At 37.5% G+C, this 20,330-nt stretch overlaps 1 protein-coding gene across 1 annotated transcript in view; it reads right to left on the bottom strand.

The window, feature by feature from the left end:
- LOC149551581 (copper ion binding / methyltransferase) overlaps window positions 1-20,330 on the bottom strand; it is a 284,272-nt gene that overhangs the window by 248,270 nt on the left and 15,672 nt on the right. Inside the window, exon 2 of the mRNA XM_089787094.1 lies at window positions 16,647-16,912. Within this exon, the coding sequence (XP_089643220.1) occupies window positions 16,647-16,912 (266 nt within the window). The remainder of the gene's footprint in view (window positions 1-16,646; window positions 16,913-20,330) is intronic.

Genomic DNA, 20,330 nt, shown 5'->3' with positions numbered 1-20,330 from the left:
CTTCGTAACCATGTGATTCGCCATCGTCATACTCAATTGAGGGACAAGGTGCAAGCAGGGCAGGAAAGTCCCTCCGGCAACCTTGACCTGAAAGCCTGCATGTGCTTCCGTAGGGAGACTTCTGCGCTTTACCAAGGATGAGTTTATGAAGTTCAAAGTAGCTCCACTATCCAGCATTACCATGACCCTTTGTCCTTGAAGGGTACCCCGTACACGGAAAACTGTGCACCTCGGACTGCCTGCCAAAGCAATGGATCCCCCATGTTGTACCAAGGCGACAATCCTCTCCGTTCGGTTTAAACTAGCCATGTTGGTGTCACCGATAGGTTGGATATCTTCCATTGGAATTTCTTCTTGTTCCTGTTCATCCTCTTCATCGGACATTACCTCGATGTAATGGATCTTCCCCTTCCCGAGGCATCGATGGCCAGGCTCCCAAGGCCCCTTGCAATTGAAACACAACTTCTTTCTTCGAAGTTCTTGTTGGAATTCTTCATCCAATGATGGCTTCTTGAGCGAAGGTTTGTCCCTCAGAAACGTCGGTGGTTTCGAAAGTAACTCCAAGATGATGAAGATGATGCCGACGACGATGCCATGCTTCGGGCCTTACTAATCGCTTCCGACAGGGTTCACGGATTGAATCCCTTCACCCAACCCTTTAGTGGTTCTGCCAACCCATCCATAAAGAGCACAACACGCCTCCTTTCGGAGATATCTGTGACCAACATGGAAAGTCTCTAAAATTCTACAATGAACTAATCTACCGATCCAGTTTGCCTCAATTGCGCCAAATCTTTGAAATTGAGCTCGAGGTCTTTTCCATCAAATCGTTCTATTAATCTCTCCATAAACTCCGCATAGGTCTTTATTTGATCATGCCCTAGTGTGATAGTGTCGTGGTGCCACCATTCGTGTGCAACACCCTCCAAGTGCAATGTGGTGAATTTGATAGCTTTTTCAGGGATAGGATTCAGCTGGAAGTAGGTATCGGCTTTCATCACCCACGCCTGTGCTGAAATGGAGCCCGATCTGTCAAATGGAGACAAATTCACCTTACTCAATTTTCTCCTAAGATCATCGTTAAAATATCCTCCTCTATTTCCGCCTCCCAAGTATCTCATCCTCAGATCTACGTAATCTTTGTAGGAAGTATCCTCTTCAAGGTTTGCATTTCTCCAGTCCTCTCTTATCTCTTCGAAAGTTGGTAGTCTCTCCCCGTGGTGTGCTTCTGTTCGTGGTGGGAAAGTCAGCATGGAAGGTCAAGAGCGTGTTGGCTGAGGGTGTGGTTTACCCGATACTGAGTCCGCGCTATGCCCATTTTGTTCACCAGATATTTTGTTCTCTGCCAACTTCTTGAGGGTTTCTTCCATGAGTCGTTGCGTATCCGTGATCTGTGCCTAATTCTAGGCAAGTTCCCTTAGAAGTGCCACAAGTTCGGCACCAGTTGGTTCTCGTTCCTCAACCATTCGATCAATGGAATGTGTCCTTCTCTTGCAACTATAAACTCTCATTCACTATCCACAGGCTGGCAAGACCGACAAGTTTGATACCACTATAATGTACCGGCTAGCAATGACCAGCTGGGGTTTCAAAATTGAATGCAATTCTGGGCCTGCAGGATGTCCGAACAGAGTGGGAAAGAGTCTCTATGATAGTCGTACGGTAGTAAAGGAGTATTGCACAGGCGTACGGGGATGAGATGACAGTACGGTGTATGGGTTGCCAATAGAAATTGTCCGTACAAGAGGGAGTTTTGGATGCAGTACGGTAGGATAAAGGTCATACAGTGGCTGAGACAGTCTGTACGATGACACCACAGACCTGTACAGTGACAAATAAGACCGTACAGAGGTTGAACAAAGCACAGGAAAAGTGGATGGGATGTGGGTTAATGTGCAAGGTCCGTACAGGATTTATGGAGCAAAGAAAAGCTGTATGGTAACTTAGATAGGGCATATGGTTAATATAGGAGTCCGTACATTGATCCAAAAGGGGATTTCAGAGCCGTACAGATGGGTGAAAAGAGGAGTGAAGATGGTATAGAGGGGTGGAAGCACAATGTTGCCCGAACACAAGTTACAGAATAAATCAATGATAATCACTAGAGATATCAGATACCAATCAATACCCACACAAGAATGGAAAAACATTCACCAGAATCAATAAGAATTTGCAAATAATATGAGCACTCCAATTTCTCGGACACAAACCAGTTACACACCAACAGAATAGGGTGAGGGTTGATTCCCACTGAAACCATGCAGGCCAAATAGGAAAGGTCTTTCACTTCCGAAATGGCAAACAATGCTGAACTCCAATAGGAATCTGTAGTACAGAGAGATATAATCCAAAAGCATGCCTACGAACTGACTACAAGCCGCGCTTAAATACCCATCGAGAAAAGCTTTCCAAGGGTGTACAAAGTTAGCCGACGGCTACACAAACTACGAAAACTAAATAAAATGGGTCCAAGATAAAATAAATCAATCGACCTGTTACAAAGATTAAATGAGTACATTTATTTTATGATGGGGACATTACAAAATGTGAAAGGGCTTATGCAAATAATTTTCTGTATGTTTTTCTAATCCACAAGATAGAGAGCATTCACGTTGATGCCCAATTCATACGTGTGAGTAAGGAAGCATGATCAACCAATAAGAAGGCGTGAAATATCAGATATTTGCCCAAACTATAGTCCCTGCTAATGTTTGGTTATGCACTGACTATTGGGCCATAAAATAATTCAATTCACCAAATGTCTTGATGATAATTCTCGCCTGGATTTCCCTCGACTACAAGCTTGCCACTAACGTATTAATCCATCCAGACTATAGCTCTCAGCTCTTTAAATTAATTACATGAGTGTCAACATATTAATATTAAACCCCGTAGAAAATTTAAATCACCAGCCAATATTATAAATTGACAACCTCATCAGATCACAAATATTTCAGATATAACCACTGTAACCCGGGTGCGCGCACCTGGTGCGGGTGCGTCACGCACCCAAGCACCCCCGCCCACGGCTTTTTCGCCGCCGCACCGGTCAAGCACGGGGTGTTTGGGTGCTTCCCGGATGCGTGGGTGCGCGGGTGCGCCACGGGTGCTCACAGGGTGCTTCCCGGGTGCGCGCGGGGTGCGTCGAGAAGAGGCCCAATTTTTGAAAAAAAAACAATACTTTTTGCTCTTTTTTTTGTTTTTGTTTTTGAAGTATGCTAACCCTAATTTGGTGTGGGTCCCATGTAGTCTATTTGAAATCTTAATAAGACCAATAGATCTCTTATTCATTTCACCATTTTGGAGCAGCAAGGAGCTAAGTGAGAAAGAGTGTTTGGAGGAGCTTGTGAGAGATTAGTGGGTGGTTTTGCAAGGGATTGCAAAATCAAGAAGAGCAAGAGGAGCAAGAAAGTTTGATTTGGCAAGTGTCTCCTCAAGTTCGAGCCTTCAAGGTAGGGTTTTTTTTATTTTACTTTGTTTTTTTGATTTTAAAAATCAATTTATAATTTTTAAATTTAGTATTTAGCATTTAGTTTTACTAAGTTACTTTCAAGTTTCATTCTTGAATCTTGTTGATAGTTGAATCTTCTTAGTTCTATGATTTTTTATTTTATTATTTATATTAATTTTTAGTTTTTTTCATTGTTCTTAAAATAAAAATATGGCAATATGGCATATGCTGAAACGTATTTAGTAAAATACATTTCAGCATATGCCATATTGCCATATTTTTATTTTAAGAACAATGAAAAAATTTAAAAACTAAAAATTAATATAAATATTAAATAATAAAATAAAAAATCATAGAACTAAGAAGATTCAACTATCAACAAGATTCAAGAATAAAAAATAAAACTTGAAACTTGAGAGTAACTTACTAACTTAGTAAAACGTTTCAGCATATGTCATATTGCCATATTTTTATTTAATATTTTCTTTTAGTATTTTGCTATTTAGTTTCATTTTTTAATACTTTAAATTTTTAAATAGTAAATGCTAAAATTAAATAGTAAAGTTTTAAGTTTTAAATTATTTTTACTTGGGCTGAAATGTATCATGATCATTTTTATAATTTTACTTTCATTTTGTGAAATGCAGTTTTATAAATGGCTTCTAGATCCATCCAAAGTGCAGAAGACATGGAAATTAATGAGCCAAGTGCATCTGATTATGAGCCTAAACTTGAGCCTGAAGGAAGTGATCATGGGGCTGATGTAGGTGGTCAATCTGAGCCTGCGGAAGAGCCTCCTTATGTTGCACCAGGGGTGCCTTCTACTGATTGCCCTTCAGAGATTTTGAGGAAGTATGCTAGGGGTCCTTATGACCCAAAGTCCCCTCTTAAACAGTTTGCTACAAAAATTACACGCCCTACACCTTCAGGGGGTGGCACACGCAAATGGAAGTGCAATATATGTGGAGCAAAATGGTTTGGCAGCATTACAAGAGTTAATTCACACCTTCTTTTTTGGAGTGGCTATGGTGTGAACCCATGCATGTTCTTATCAAATCCTGAGAATGTCAGATACAGAATTGAAGTAAATAAACTATGGGGCATTCCTGATGATAGTGTTGTTCCAGTGCCTAGATCTTTGTCTGCTAGGCAACAGGTACAGCATATACAGCAGTTACAGGGGCAGCGAGATACATCTACTCGTATCTTGCATCAGAGAGCAGGGACTATGTCACCTACACCATCATTCTCCTCACCTACACACAGTTCAGCTAGGGACAGCAATAGGGGGAAACGAAAAGCAACTTCAAGTGGTACTGATAGTAACCCCATTGCTCATTTATTTAACATGCATGCAAGGGACCGGTTAGATGATGTTGTTGGTGATTTCTTCTTTGCCAATGGCATCTCTACACATGTGGCTCGATCTCCCTATTTTGTGAGGATGATTACCATGGCAGTGAATGAGGGAGAGCCATCATATGTGCCACCAGGTGACTACAAGCTGAGGACTACAGTGTTGGATAGAGCCTATGACAAGGTTGGGATCTTGATGGAGCAAATGAAAGCATGTTGGATGGACTCAGGTTGCAGCATTATCATGGATGGGTGGACGGACATTAGTCATCATCCACTCATCAACATTATGGTTACATGCACGGAGGGCCCATATTTTTTGAAGGCAATTGATTGTTCAGGGCATCGTAAAGATGCTGAATTTAGTTTCATGTGCTTAGGGAAGCCATTGAGGAGGTTGGACCACAAAATGTGGTCCAAGTTGTGACAGATGCAGCACATGTGTGCAAAGCTGCAGGGAGGCTTGTTGAGGCAGCTTATAGGCATATTTGGTGGACTCCATGTTGTGTGCATGCCATGAACAATGCACTCAAAGACATGGGGAAAATAGAGTGGATTAGAAAGGTGGTTAATGATGGGAGAGAGGTGCAGATATTTATCTGCAATCACCATACATCACATGCACTTTTCAGGAGCTTCGCAAAGAAGCAATTCCTGAAACCAATTGAGACCAAGTATGCATCATATTATATTCTCTTGGAGAGAATGATTGAGTTGCAAGAGCTATTGCAACTCATGGTTATGACACAAGAATGGAATCGATGGCCTGAGTCCAGAACAGAGCAGGGGAAGAGGGTAAAGGAGACAGTGAAGAGTGATCAGTTTTGGAGTGATGCAAAATACATAGTCTCCATCATTACTCCAGTGTTTCAGGTGATCAGATATGGAGATGCAGATTCACCTAGCCTTGGAGAGGTTTATGGGTGCATTGATTCCATGCTTGGGCAGATGAAGGCTGTTGTGCGTGAGAGAGACCCCACTCTAGCATTCTATACGGAGCACATTGAACCTATCATTCACCGCAGGTGGGAGAAGTTGAACACTCCTTTGCACATGGCTGCCTATGCATTGAACCCGAAGTGGTACATACCTAGGCCTGGTAGAGTCACACCACTTCAGGATGATGAGGTGAAGAATGGGTTCTTTCGATGCATTGCCAAAATGTATGATACTAGGACTGCTAGTGAGATCCGTACCGAGTGGTCCGAATTTGCTAGTCTTTCAGGTAATCCTTAAATCTTGATTCAGTGCTCTAAACTCTTTATAATTATAAGTTCTTTTAATAATTAATTGTTACTTATAAGTTATAACTTTATTTAAGTTATTTATAATTTTAATATTATGTTGTAAACTTTAAAACTTGTAACTTGTAGGATACTCGGATATTGCAAAGGTGGATCTCAAAACCATGGCACAAAAGAATCCCATTTTGTGGTGGAAATGTCATGGGTCACAAAAGTTAAAGATCACCTCACTAGCCATTCGACTGCTTTCTTAGGTTTGTAATACTAATAACTAATTCCAGCCCTTTACAATCTTAACTTGAAGAGTTTTACCTTGCTGATTTTAATTTATGATTCATTGATTCAATAATTATTAATCATCGATTTACCATTTATCATTTGTTACAAATTGTATGAACATTTGTTTGTAACTTGTAAATTGTAACTTTCAACTTTGTTATCTCAGGTGTCTAGCTCCTCAGCTGCAGAGAGGAATTGGTCCACCTATAGCTTCATTCACTCTGTTAAGAGGAATAGACTTACCTCTAAGAGAGCGGAGAAGCTAGTTGCTGTACATGGTCACTTGCGGCTCAAAGATCGCAAGACACACGAGTACAAGGAGAGCCCTGCAGCACAATGGGATGTGGAGCCAGAGGATCCAGCTCAGATTGATGAGGATGCCGATGCAAAAGCCAATGTAGGGCTAGTTGGTGTTCCTTTAGAGGATCAGGATCTTACCCAGGAGGAGTCTAGTAGTTCCAGTGATGAGGACTTTGGCATAGGGGATGATTAGAGAGCACTTGAGAATCATCCATTCTCATTATTGGCATTTTGTCATTTTGTTGATTATACTCACTTTGATATGGCTATGATACATTATTATTATTTCACTGTTTCATGCTATTCAGCTCATTGTCATCATGAGCATCTTTATGATATATGATATTCATAAAATCATATTTGAACAATGAATTTTGAATCTTGCATCTTGAACTAAGTTAATTTGTCAAATGGTCATTAGTTAATGGTTATGAAATTTCAAGTTTCAAGTTTGAGCTTATGGTTTGTGAATCACATTTTAATTTTCTCTATTCATTGTAGTCAACTATATTTGATATGTTAATGTTACATTGTTATATAATATATTGAAGTATCATTTCATAATTAGCATTTTCAATCATATATATTAATAATATTATATATATACTATGCAACCCCCTCCCCCCACTCTCTCTCCTCCCCCCCTCCCTTGAACCCCCCCTCCGCTCCCCCGCCGCCGCACCCTTGCCATCCCCAAATTGAGGCTATTTTTTTCCTGCACCCAAAACTCGTCCCGACGTCCCCCCGCACCGCCACACCCCCGCGCTGGGGTAACACTGGATATAACTACTCAACCAATAGATTGGGCCACAATACCAGTAATAGTCATGAATTTCACCCATAGGTAATATGAAATTCAAAAAATGATATTTCTACAGAATCTTTCTCAAACAATTCAACCTTACAATTTTGCCTTTGAATGAAGACAAGACTTCACAATTTTAGCCCAGATGTAGATTCCGTTACAGATTTACCACTTTTGAAAGAACCAGGTTTTCATTCAGCCCCTCTGTTAATTCCTGAAGGTTTTCATCTCCAAAAATTTGCTTCACACAAAGCTTCTACCACTTATCAAATTTGAATATTATCTAAACATATTGAATGCATTCTGAATCCCTCCATTTATAACAATCTGGTGAACCTTCAGAAATCCTCATGCCATAGCTTTGCCAATAAGCTGGATGACTTATTAAAGTGACTTTTAACAATGCTTTGTTATTTTATTAAGTCATGCATTAAATAAAACAATTAAAATAAAGTCATCCCTTTAATATTTTATTTTTTTGGATATCCGTAAAATAATTAATATAATTTATTTATTTTGCCAAAATTGTGGACATTACAGTCCTCCCTTCCCGGAGATTGCTTGCCACCAAGCAATCTGCACCTATATACTAAAACCCAGTGCCTAGATCCCATATAAACCTTAGGTACACTATTCCACCAGTATGTTGACAGTTGCACTACTCTAATATAACTAATTTCAACCACTCTGTTATGTTGCAGCACATTGGAAAAAGAGCCATCAATCATGAAGAATCTTGTATCCTGGGTCTGAGTATCTGAATATATCTCAAGAGTGACTAGATTGTAAAGTTCTGCAAATTCTTGAGTCTTGAATCAGACTTATAGTTCAATTCTGAGTTGGCTGAGAATGATCTTCTTAATATTATCAATATTCAGTTTGTTGTTGAAGGTATATCTTATCGTGAATGCAGATCCAATGTTCTATTATCAATCTGATAATACAGAATATTGCAGGACTTATTGATTGCTGGAAGTGAGAAACTTATAGGAGCAGACTGTTGTGAATTGTGTGTCCTCTAATCTGCATCCACAACTGAATATATATCTTGCAGCTTGCTAGAGGGTGTGTCCCTCAAGGGACATAAACCTTAACTTGACATTAATTATACCTCTTCCTAAGTCGGAGATTTCAAGAGACTTAGTTTAGGAATTAACTAACTAAACATTAGTTTAGTCAAACACAAACAAAGACATCTCTATGAAAGTTGCCGGCACCTATAGGCTAAACAAGTATAAATATTAGATGTCAATCTTTAGATATATTAACACTAAGAGAGGTACGGTCTGTACTGTCAGACCTGTAGGATTATTTAGGTTAGAATTTTAACACTCCCTCTTAACCTGATAATCCTACAGAGAGATATTATATCTAGCAATCATCAATACAGATGAGCAAGCAAGTATTAATACTCTATATTTGTCTGTCTCTTATGTGGTATCATAGAACGCATGATACACAATCATATTACTTAAACCTGTGATATGACAAATCACTGATACTAGTGATATTATACAAGATAAATCTGAAGGGTAATCTCTTCATTTATCCAAGTTATGATTTCATAGAAACTGGTATCATAACATGATCCTAAGTTTTAAGATCTATTAGAATACAGGATAAACCCGGAGAATACCAAGATTCTTCCTTTATCCAATTTGTGACCCATGAACATAACAATGTCAACATCACAATATGATCTTGAACTCATCTAGATCTTACAGTAGATCTCTATTGTTTAGCACATTATCTAAGAGATCGTCATCTCTCATAATGTTTTATACAAGTATTTATTATTTTCAGACATCGTCACCTCTTAAAATAATGAATACAAATAGTGGAGCCCATAACAGTCAATAGCCTGAAAAAATAAAATTATTTTATTAATAATCAAAAGAGTACAAATGGATTACAACTCAACCATACCAAGTCTCCTCCTGAAATGTTCTATCTTTACTCTAGATAGAGGTTTGGTGAATATGTCTGTTGTCTGATCTGCGGTACAAATGTATTCCAATTTTATAGAATTCCTATCTACCATATCTCTCACATAATGGTAAGGAATTTCAATATGCTTGGATTTGTCATGGAAAACTGCATTCATCGAGAGCTTGATGGAACTCTCATTATCGCAATGAATAATCGTAGGATTCATGGCTTGCCCAAAGAATCCCACAAGTAACTTCCTCAACCATACTACTTCTCGAGAGGCCATTGCTACTGCAATGTATTCTGCTTCTGTGGAGCTCTGAGCTACTGAAGACTGCTTTCTACATGTCCATGAAATCATAGTTGATCCTAAACTGAAACAACATCCTGAAGTGTTTTTCCTGTCTTTAACACTTCCACCCCAATCTAAATCGGTGAATCCATGCAAATCTAAAGCAACTTTCTCATATTTGAGTCCATAATTGAGTGCCTTGTAAGTATCTCATAATGTGTTTAACGGCAACTAGGTGAATCTCCTTAGGTTCACACATAAACTGACTTAAGGCATGAACAGCATAGCAAATATCAAGTCTTGTATTTACTAGGTACATAAGGGACCCAATCATCTTTCTGTAGAGAGTAGAATCTATTAGAGGTGATTCTGCAGCTACTTCTTTAAGTTTATGCAAATTGGTCTCCATTGGAGAAGACATAGACTTGCAATTCCACATTCCAAATTTCTTCAACATATCTAAAGTGTACTTTCCTTGATTCAATATGATACTATTTGAATTTTGTCATACTTCCAATCCTAGGAAGTAATGGAGAAGCCCCAAGTCTTTTATCTTGAATTCTCTAGTCAGATCTTTCTTGCACTGATCTATAAGATGATCATCACCTGTGATTAATAAATCATCAATATACAATATCAATATTACCATACCATCTTTATCTCTTTTATACTATAAGTTTGGATCGGCTTCATTCTTGGAGAATCCTAAGCTGGTGAGATATTTATCAATCCTTTCATACCAAGCCCTAGGACCCTGTTTAAGCCCCTAGAGAGCTTTCTTGAGCCTGCAAACAAAAGTGTTAGGATCATGGGTTTCAAATCCTTCTGGTTGCTCCAGATAGACTTCTTCTGAAATCTTTCCATTTAGAAATGTTGTCTTTACATCCATCTGATGTACCTTCCATCCCTTAGATGTGGCAATTGCTAAAACTGCTTGTACGGAAGTATATCTGGCAACAGGAGCAAAGGTTTCTTCATAATCAATCCCTTCTTTCTGAGAAAAACCTCTGGCTACAAACCTGGCTTTATATTTCTCAATACTCCCATAAAGCAGCATGCTTTATTTTGAATATCCATTTGGAAGAAACAACAGATTTTCCTTTTGGCCTTGGAACTATTTCCCAAACATCATTTTCATAATTGATTGGTATTCTTCTATCATAGCTTCTTTCCAAGCTGGATGTTTAATAGCATCAAAAGGATCGGTTGGCTCTATTTTGGATAAATCAATCATATTTGAGGTATGACTAGAGAATCTTTTAGGTCTTTTACTTTCTCTGACTGATCCTGAAGGTGCAACAAACTCTTGAGCTGCTTCAACTGTTTTTATGGCCCAAAGTGGTCTTTTCTTTGAACTTTCCTCAAGGCTTATATTTTCATCTTCGACCTCTTCTAAGTTCTCCCTCTGGTATTCAGATTCACTAACTTTTTCAGAACTCGATAAAGGAGAAGGTACATTGGAACTTATGGCTCTTTTGAATGCAAGATCTTCCTCAAAGATTACATCTCTGCTAAGTTCAATAGTTTTCTGTCCAGGTATGAAAATTCTATATGCTTTAGAAGTTTCACTATACCCTACAAAGATACCTTTCCTCCCAAATGGTTCTAATTTGGTTCTCTTTTCTTTTGGAACATGAACGTATACCGGACATCCAAAAATTCTTAGATGACTTATATTAGGTTTTACTTTAGTAAATACTTCTTCAGGGGTTTTATCTTTAAGATAGGAGTGAGGGCTTCTGTTTTGAATATATATAACAGTACAAGAGGCTTCTGCCCAAAGATAGTATTCTAGATTTTGGTCAAAAATCATAGCCCTAGCAGCTTCTATAATTGTCCTATTCTTTCTTTCAACTACCCCGTTTTGTTCTAGGTTATAAGGAATAGTGTACTCCATTATCTGTTCTAAGGGTTTTAATTTTGTCCTAAAAAATTTTCAGTTAATGCTTTGAATTCTTTAAATCTTTGTAGGATTTCTTCTAATTCCTTGCATTTTAAAAAAATAAATCCATGTTTTCCTAGAGAAGTCATCTATGAACAAGATATAATACTAGAATGCTCCAAGAGAGGGAACGAACATAGGTCCACATAAATCTAAATGAATTAACTCTAGTACATTATTTGTTTTCCTAGTACTATCATGAAAGGGACTTCTCGTACTTTTACATAGAGCAAACCCTTTGCAAATACTAGGGTGATCTTTATTTAATTTTGGTAATCCGGTAACCATCTTTTCCATAGTTGATAAGGTTTTAAAGTTTAGATGCCCTTATCTTCTGTGCCATATTTCGTTTGAATCTTCAGCTTCGTGAACTAGGGCTTGAATGGATCAACGGGGTTCTATATTTTATTCATACAAAGATCCCTTTCTTTGACTGATTAATTTAGCTTTCTTGATGGAAGAGTTCTTAGCTCAAGTTAATACTTTGTCATCCACAAATGCAACATTGTGTCCATCATCTTCTAATGCTGTAATTGAGATTAGGTTTCTTTTAATCCACGATACATAGAGTACATCTTTAAGTAGAAGAGTATTTCCTATTTTTAGTTTCAAAGCGCAGCTACCAATTCCTTCAACTAAGTGTGCAGAGTTATCACCAATAGTAACTTCACCGTTAACTTTCTTTGATAAGAAATATAGAGTTTCTTTGTATCCTATTATATGTCTAGAAGATCCACTATCAATTACCCATGCCTTATTTGAGATTTCATTTGATAGAGAGGAATACAAAACACAATTCTCAGGATCATAAGTCTCTTCTTCTCTAATGACATTTGTACAATTTGCCTGTTGTTTGGAATTTTCCGGACAATTAGATCTATAGTGTCCAAATTTTTCACATTTGAAACACTTTATTTTAGATAGATCTTCCGTGGGTTTTCCATTCTTCTGATTTCCCCTTTTCTTCTTGAAGTGTCTTTTCTTGCCCTTATAAGAGTTGGCATTAAGAACGTTAAGTTCTTCATCTTCTACTTTTGATTTTCCTCCTCTCTTTAGTTTTCTCGACTCTTCCTGAAGACAATCATTCTTAAGTCTGTTAAAGTCCGGAAGCTGATCTCTAGCACTTATTCCTTGTGTGAATGTTTCCCATGATTCTAGCAATCTATCTATGGCCATGAGCGTTAGTTCGGTGTTATTTATGATGGTTCCTATGCTTGATAATTCATCTCTAATGCCGGCAACTCTTAGGAAATAAGAGTTTATTGATTCTCCTTTCTTTATTTGGATATGATTCAGTTGTCTTTTCAGTGCAAGAACCCTAGTTGCATTGTTTATTTCATATGCATTTCGTAATGCATTCATCATATCGTAGGCAGTTTGGTGTTTCGTAAGCATAGGTACAATATCATTTTTAACTCCATCCAAGATGATTTGAATGGCTTTTCTATTTCTATTGGTCCATATGGATTTGTGAGGTTCAACTGGTGGCTATTTGGATGCTCCATCAACAAATTGTTTAACGTTGTTCTCTTCAAGAATCATCAAGATTCTGAATTTCTAGGCTTCAAAGTGTTCCTTCCCATCGAATCTGTCCTCAGGTCTGATTGTATATGCCATTGAAAATGGGAGAAAAATTACTTGAATATATATGAGGTCTGATTACTGAAATTTGCAGAGCCCTAGATCTGATAACTTGGCTCTGATACCATGTAAAGTTTTGCAAATTCTTGAGTCTTGAATCAGACTTGTAGTTCAATTCTGAGTTGGCTGAGAATGATCTTCTTAATATTATCAATATTCAGTTTGTTGTTGAAGGTATATCTTATCTTGAATGCACATCCAATGTTCTATTATCAATCTGATAATACATAATATTGCAGACTTATTGATTGCTGGAAGTGAGACGCTTATAGGAGCAGACTGTAGTGAATTGTGCGTCCTCTAATCTACATCCACAACCGAATATATATATTGCTAGAGGGTGTGTCCCTCAAGGGACATAACCCTTAACTTGACATAATTATACCTCTTCCTAAGTCAGCGATTTCAAGAGACTTAGTTTAGGAATTAACTAACTAAACATTAGTTTAGTCAAACACAAACAAAGACATCTCTATGAAAATCGCCGGCACCTATAGGATAAACAAGTATAAATATTAGATGCCAATCTTTAGATATATTAACACTAAGAGAGGTACGGTCTGTACTATCAGACCTGCAGGATTATTTAGGCTAGAATTTTAACATAGATAGCATGCCGGCATAAGTCCACCAAAGGAAGCATCTTCAAGTTGTTACCAACTCCCTGAAACATAACTACCCATGGTAATGCTCCACTTGAATCCCACAAGTGAAAAACTCTATCCACCCTTCCCACTATCTGTAATATCCTATTGTTTCAAAATGATTACAGGTGAAATGTTCATCTGCCACACACTGCCTCTCTAACATATATCCCAATGCAGGTACCATAATGGAGAAGCCAATAGGAAGTCCAACTAGATTTGGCCCCTTTCGAAGTAGTAAGCATCTCATACCAACTATTCCTCCAACTCTATGCATCACATAAAATATCAAGTCATCAACAAGTCGGCTGAAGGTAAAGAGGTATACATGTCACACTATGTAATTACAATGGAATGCATTAACAGGCTCCAGCAGAGGTACTGAACCAATTGCCAGACTCCATGTCTGACTGAATGTTTCTAGAAACTCAATCATGAAACATGAAATGTTGGATTTGTGTCATTAAGTGCAGGTGGTTTACCGATCCCAACTAAGGCATACGTACTCATTATGCTCTCTCCTGGTGTTAACTTCATTGACAACCTCAGTGATAGTGGTACTCCCAGTATCAATGGAAATTGTATCATCACTTTTCAGATTCAGTAGTCACAATATGGTATGGTTCAACCTATTCAACTTCTGAAGAGGCATAATCTCTATCAGGTAGTAATAGAAAGATAATTTCTTCAACCCTTTCTAATGCATGCCTGATTGTCTATAAGCTTGTCCTTGAGACTCCAGCTTTAGGCCTATGTTGTATGAGATAATAAATGTGTCAATCCTATCAATAGCCGATGGCTTGTGCAACTGTCTCTACTTCTAAGAACTACAGCAAGTGGTGCAATCTGCTCTAACTATTTTGCATCCACTGTTAAAGCCGTAGCATCAAGACTGCAAGTTGTGTTGCCATGTGGTTTCTTATCCTCCACAGCTGATTTGCAATCTGAATCATGCTCACTTGTTACACTTGTTAATTTAGTATTACTGAGATTGAGAGAGTGAAGTTTCTCGTTCTGATAAGAATATTCCTCCCATGTGCTTCCTATTTGCCTTGTCAATTCTTCTTTGTCTAACTTCCTGTTATGTTGACTCCTCTGAGTTCTGTTGGCCAAGAAAACAACCCACATACAACCTCTTAATCTTTTGCAAACATGGGAGACTATTGACGGCACTAAGAGAAAGTTCCAGAGGAGGAATAGTAATATATTTGATGGAGTATGAACAACTTCACTCCCTTAAGCGTCACCAATCTCTTTAGAAAATGACTCCATTCCTTATGTGTTTCGTTATACATCTATTCCTCAAGCATGAACTCAGTAATATAATGAATAACCACTGCACAGCCGGATTCCAATTTTGAGTTCAACACAGTCAACCTTCCCAGGCGACAACTCCAATCGCACAATATTCCCAGTACAAAATGATATTACAGTAGAGCTTATACATCTATTCCTCAAGCATGAACTCAGTAATATAATGAATAACCACTGCACAGCCGGATTCCAATTTTGAGTTCAACACAGTCAACCTTCCCAGGCGACAACTCCAATCGCACAATATTCCCAGTACAAAATGATATTACGGTAGAAATCTTCTCAATGGCAAAACACGGCAAGTCTGTTCTCAGAAATAACACGCGGTCTGTTGATTACTACTATTCCAATGAATTATCACAGCTGCAATAACTCCAATACTTGTCGATAGAACACCCCTAAGTTAGAAATTATTCTGTGATGCTTTCCTGCGATGCATTTCTTACTATCAGTCTTTTCTCTTCACCTATCCTGGGCACATCTTCAAGTGCAGAATATAATAAAAACACCTTGACAAGAATTTGCGAACTACAGAGGTCGAGCCAATCCAGTCACCTGGAAATTACTCTGTCAAACTGAAAAATTCTTCCACCCCGATACCCTTCGTCTGAGCCACTCTTCTCCTTTTATCCATCATCTCAATGTAACTGCCCACAAATCTTGATTCCATCACATATCTTATATATTCTGCTCTTTAAACTCAAAACACTCCCCAGACAAGAAAAAACAAATATTTTACTTCATTAATAAGTTATTTATATTTAACGACATCAATAAAATATTTATACTAATCTAATTAAATACTTTAGAGAGCCTCAGTATTTAATTAGATTTAGCAATGTCTCTTATGAACCTGGAGGGGACACTACAGGTTGCATTTATCAGGGGCTTTATTACAAGTTTACAATAACTTTTCAACATGTTTGACTCATGGCCACCAATTCATTATTCTAGTATCAATCAAGTGGGCAACAAACAGTTGCCATGCTAGATGTTGAGACCCAAATGGAAGATCTCAAAAGTGCCAAGGGTCAATATTTAATGTAGGAGAGTAAATTGAATCTATCAACATTAATGAAGTTTGATGCTGGTTGGTAATAATGTAAGCATATAGAATGTAAATCAGTTATTTTTGTATTAAAGAATGCCAAAATTTAACATGTTTTAAACTGTTACCTTTACATTATTAAAACCAAGATTATGAGACTCTTATAATATATTTAAAGCTACATACATACATTATCATGTATAAAAAGGGCTTGGAACATCATTTTGTAATATTTTGCAAATATTCACATAAGTTGTTAACTAGCTTAAAACCCATAATCAACAGCAATTTATTTCCCTATGAGCATATTACAGCTTCCTAAGCACATTCACTAGGAGCTGCCAATGAATAGATTCAGACTTTCAGTTAAATGAAAAAATGTAAGAAGAGTGATGAAAGACCTCTCTCAGAACTCGATGTGCAGCAGAATACACAGCAGGCATTCGAGCTGCCACATAGGCAAGTGCCTCGTCATCTTTGTACCTGAGGCCTATATCTTCTTGCGAAGTTTTTAGTTTCCATCGTCTTGAACGATTATTAGTATCAATAATGTCTTGGAAAGCTTCAGGGCCAGCTCCGGATTCCAGTTGCCGGCTAACATTCTGAAATTCCTTCATGGTCTCAGACAATTTCACTACTTTTTTCTTCATATTTTGCTTTTCCTGTTCTGAAAGAACAACAGTTCAGGCATTAATTTTACATTGAGTATGGTAGCATAATGCTATATTAAAGGGTTAGTTCCCAGTTATTAATTCATCAATTAAAAGCTGATTCCATGGTATGTTAAAGAAACTTATCAAGATTTATGTGTTATCCATTAAGGTCCAAAACTTCTACAGTTATATATTATGAAATCTAACTCTATGCCTTTAATCAACAATCGAGATCTCAACAACAATGGATTAAAAAATTTAAAGAAGATATGCGTAGTGTTAGTAAAGGAAGCTTTTAAACATTGCTAAACAAAGCCTGAGAGTCATCTACAAGATCTTTATTTAACTGTTTTGCTGTTTGTCAGCAAAAATATGCTTTATTTTGTCTTCTGAACATTTATTGTTTTTCTTCTAGGGTTCTTGCTTTATAGAACTTTCTTTGTTAACTATTGTAACATCAAATCCATTGACCTACTTTTGGTCGTCTATGGTCATTACTACAATTTCTCTCTCTCTCTGTCATAATGAATTGGAATTTTTCTTTGTAATAAAAGAGTAATCTTGCACGTATTCTCATAACTTTGAATTCCCATATTTGGCAAAATGACTCTTTTTCATAAACCTTAAACAGTGTTCAACTTATTAGAAGGTAAACTACAAATTATATAGAAGCAAACATGCATCAGAACAACTTCTTGTAAAGTTCTATTCCAAGTTAGCTCTGAAGTTGACCCAGAACTAGATACAGGGATACCATGGATACAAACAGGGACCTCAGTGTTTTAAACGTTTCAAACCAACCATTTACAGCTAATCTGAATAGTGTGAGCAATTCTCACAAGTCAAAATTTTGAAATCTAGGACATTTTTTGGTCATTTTCTATATTTTGACAACTTTTCAAACATTTAGAGTTGACCACCTATCAGACTTCCCCTTCCCAACATGCCTATATTCCACCCCTGACCTACTAGCCATTTGCAGTTAAACTTTTGTCTAAGTCTTCAAAACAGAGTTTCGGACCTCCCTCATCTGAGTGACTCATGTAGGCAACCACTAATTTTCAACTCCTGACTCAGTTTTTCCTCAAGTGCTTTGTTAAAATCCGGGCTTCCCTCTACCTGAGTACCTGTAATATCCTCTTTCTGAAATAATATTTAATAGATACTACTAAAAAAAAAGTAATAATAAAATATAATATGATGAGATGCATGAATCAACATAGTGAAACCCTAATTTGGAAGAATTAGAAGGTTTGGTTGAGCATGATAGAGACTGTTGAGATGTGTTGACATTTTAGTGTTTTGTCATTGATGTCAATATACTATTTGTTCTTGCAGACAGTGTATTGAGCAGTGTTCAGTTTGGTGATTTGAATGGTTTTGTTAATGGATTGAAGATCTATTGTTGCTATTCATGCTGGACATTCTAAGATGTTTGCAGTTGATGCTTGTCAACTTACAGAGGTTCAAATGATTGTGTGAATGAGTTTTAATCAAGTTGCTGATTACTGGTATTGCAGTGGTACAGTGTGCAGAGGTTGAGTATACGGTTCGAGAGTTGGATTTGATAATTCAGAGGTTGTGAAGCTGGTATATCATTGTGCCCACAGTTTCTATTGTTCATAATTCTGAATACAAGAAGCTATGTTTTGACATGACAGAGTTCAGTAGTACAGTGTTCTGGTTGATCGATACTAAAGATGAGTTTGGATTTTGAGTTAGACTTGATGTGAAGGTTCTGATTGGTATTCATGTTGCTTGTTGGTGTTCTTGGATTGTGTGATGATCTTGTTGTTGGTCCACATTGATTAAGGAGGTCAAAATTGTTGTTTTGGTAGCATGTGGGCATTTCTTCATTTTGGTCCTAATCGACTTGATTGAGTAACATGGTGCGATTCTTGGTACTGCATTGATGATGGGATAGCATGTTTGCGGTTGAAGATTTGTGTCCTATTTAAGTCTTAATTATCTTGATTTTGGATCGCATTGGTGATTGAGTATATTGTTTTGAACTAGGTCAGCTAAAGTACCTAGTGGATGTTTATTCTTTGTATTCGGTATAAATGAAAGATAATTTTGTATTTGAGAGTGTGAAATGAGTGTGAAAGGAATGTGAGAGGATAATGTAAGCAAGGTGATGTGAATTGTACCTCATTGGAACTGTATAGGCAAAGGAGATGCTATTTGTCGGTTCAGTTGTAATGGATTGCTTGTCCATCTTGTTGTAATTCAAGAAGAGATCGGTGAACCTGACTGACGGCCAGATCTGTGATTGTTTTGTGAGCAGTGTACTCTAGGCAGTGTGCCTGTAAATTGGGTTGTAAGCCTGTGGCTGTAAGTACACCTTTTGTTCTTTATTTTTACGCTCTCAACCAGGCAATAGTTTTAGCAGAGTACATCATCTTGTGGATTAGACACTCGCCAGGGTTCTTCCTAACAGGTTTCCTCGAGAACAAATCTTGTGTTCAATTGTTGTGTTATATTATATATCTTTCAGATCTGTATTATGTTTGAGAGATTTTGAGTTTTAATTGTTACAACTGATTCACCCCACCTCTTAGTCGTGCTTGCCTTCTTTGGGCCTAACAATTGGTAAGAGAGCTAAGTCCTTTTGCAGAAGCTTAACCACTTAAAGGAGATCCATCATGGCAAGTTTGAGGAGAGAGAATCTGAAGTTTGATATACTAATTATCTGATATGGAAGGATCGGATGGCTACCTCCCTGGTATGTATGGGAGATGAATATTGACAAGTTACAACAGATAAGAACTATGTTACTCTGACTGATTTATCACAAGCTACTGCAGCTGAAAACAAGAAATTCAAATAGAACATGTTGGCTAAAGAAGCAATTATTAGTGCCTTATCTAATACAAAGTATTCATATATCTATGGATTGAGAACAATGTATGAGGTATGGAGTAAGTTGGAAACTACTTATGAAGGCGATGAATATGTTAAGCAAGCTAAGTTGGAAGGATTGAAAAGAAAGTGTGAAGACATGAGGATGAGCAAAAATGAGACTATTGCATCCTGTATGCAGAAGATAAATGATCTGGTTTGTGCAATCAGATGTGTTGGTAGAACCTTGAAAGAAGATGAGGTTATAGACAAGATCCTGAGATCTTTGCCAAAGTGTTACAGTGAGAAAATTGCAGCTATTGAAAAGTTGAAAACAATCGGAAAGATTTCTAGAAAAGCATTGATCAGAAGACTTAGTGCATCTGAAATGACTACCCTTGACAAGGGACCTTCTGAAGATTGAAACTGCATTCAAAGCCACGGGCAGTAAGGATAGAAGAATGATTTAATATGGGAGCCCTTCTACTATGAACAATGACAAAAGAATAGTTGAGTAGGACAGTTCTGCAAGTTCTACTAGATTTCGAAGGTATGCTAAAGATTGGGAAGAAATTAAAGAGGAAGAAAGGA

The sequence above is a fragment of the Cupressus sempervirens genome, chromosome 6 (genome assembly GCF_028749045.1).
Source record: "Cupressus sempervirens isolate cs-2001-9-10 chromosome 6, ASM2874904v1, whole genome shotgun sequence".
In the NCBI taxonomy this organism is placed as follows: Eukaryota; Viridiplantae; Streptophyta; class Pinopsida; order Cupressales; family Cupressaceae; genus Cupressus; species Cupressus sempervirens.
The sequence above is the reverse complement of the archived record's forward strand: the minus strand, read 5'-3'. Positions and strand labels throughout refer to the sequence as shown.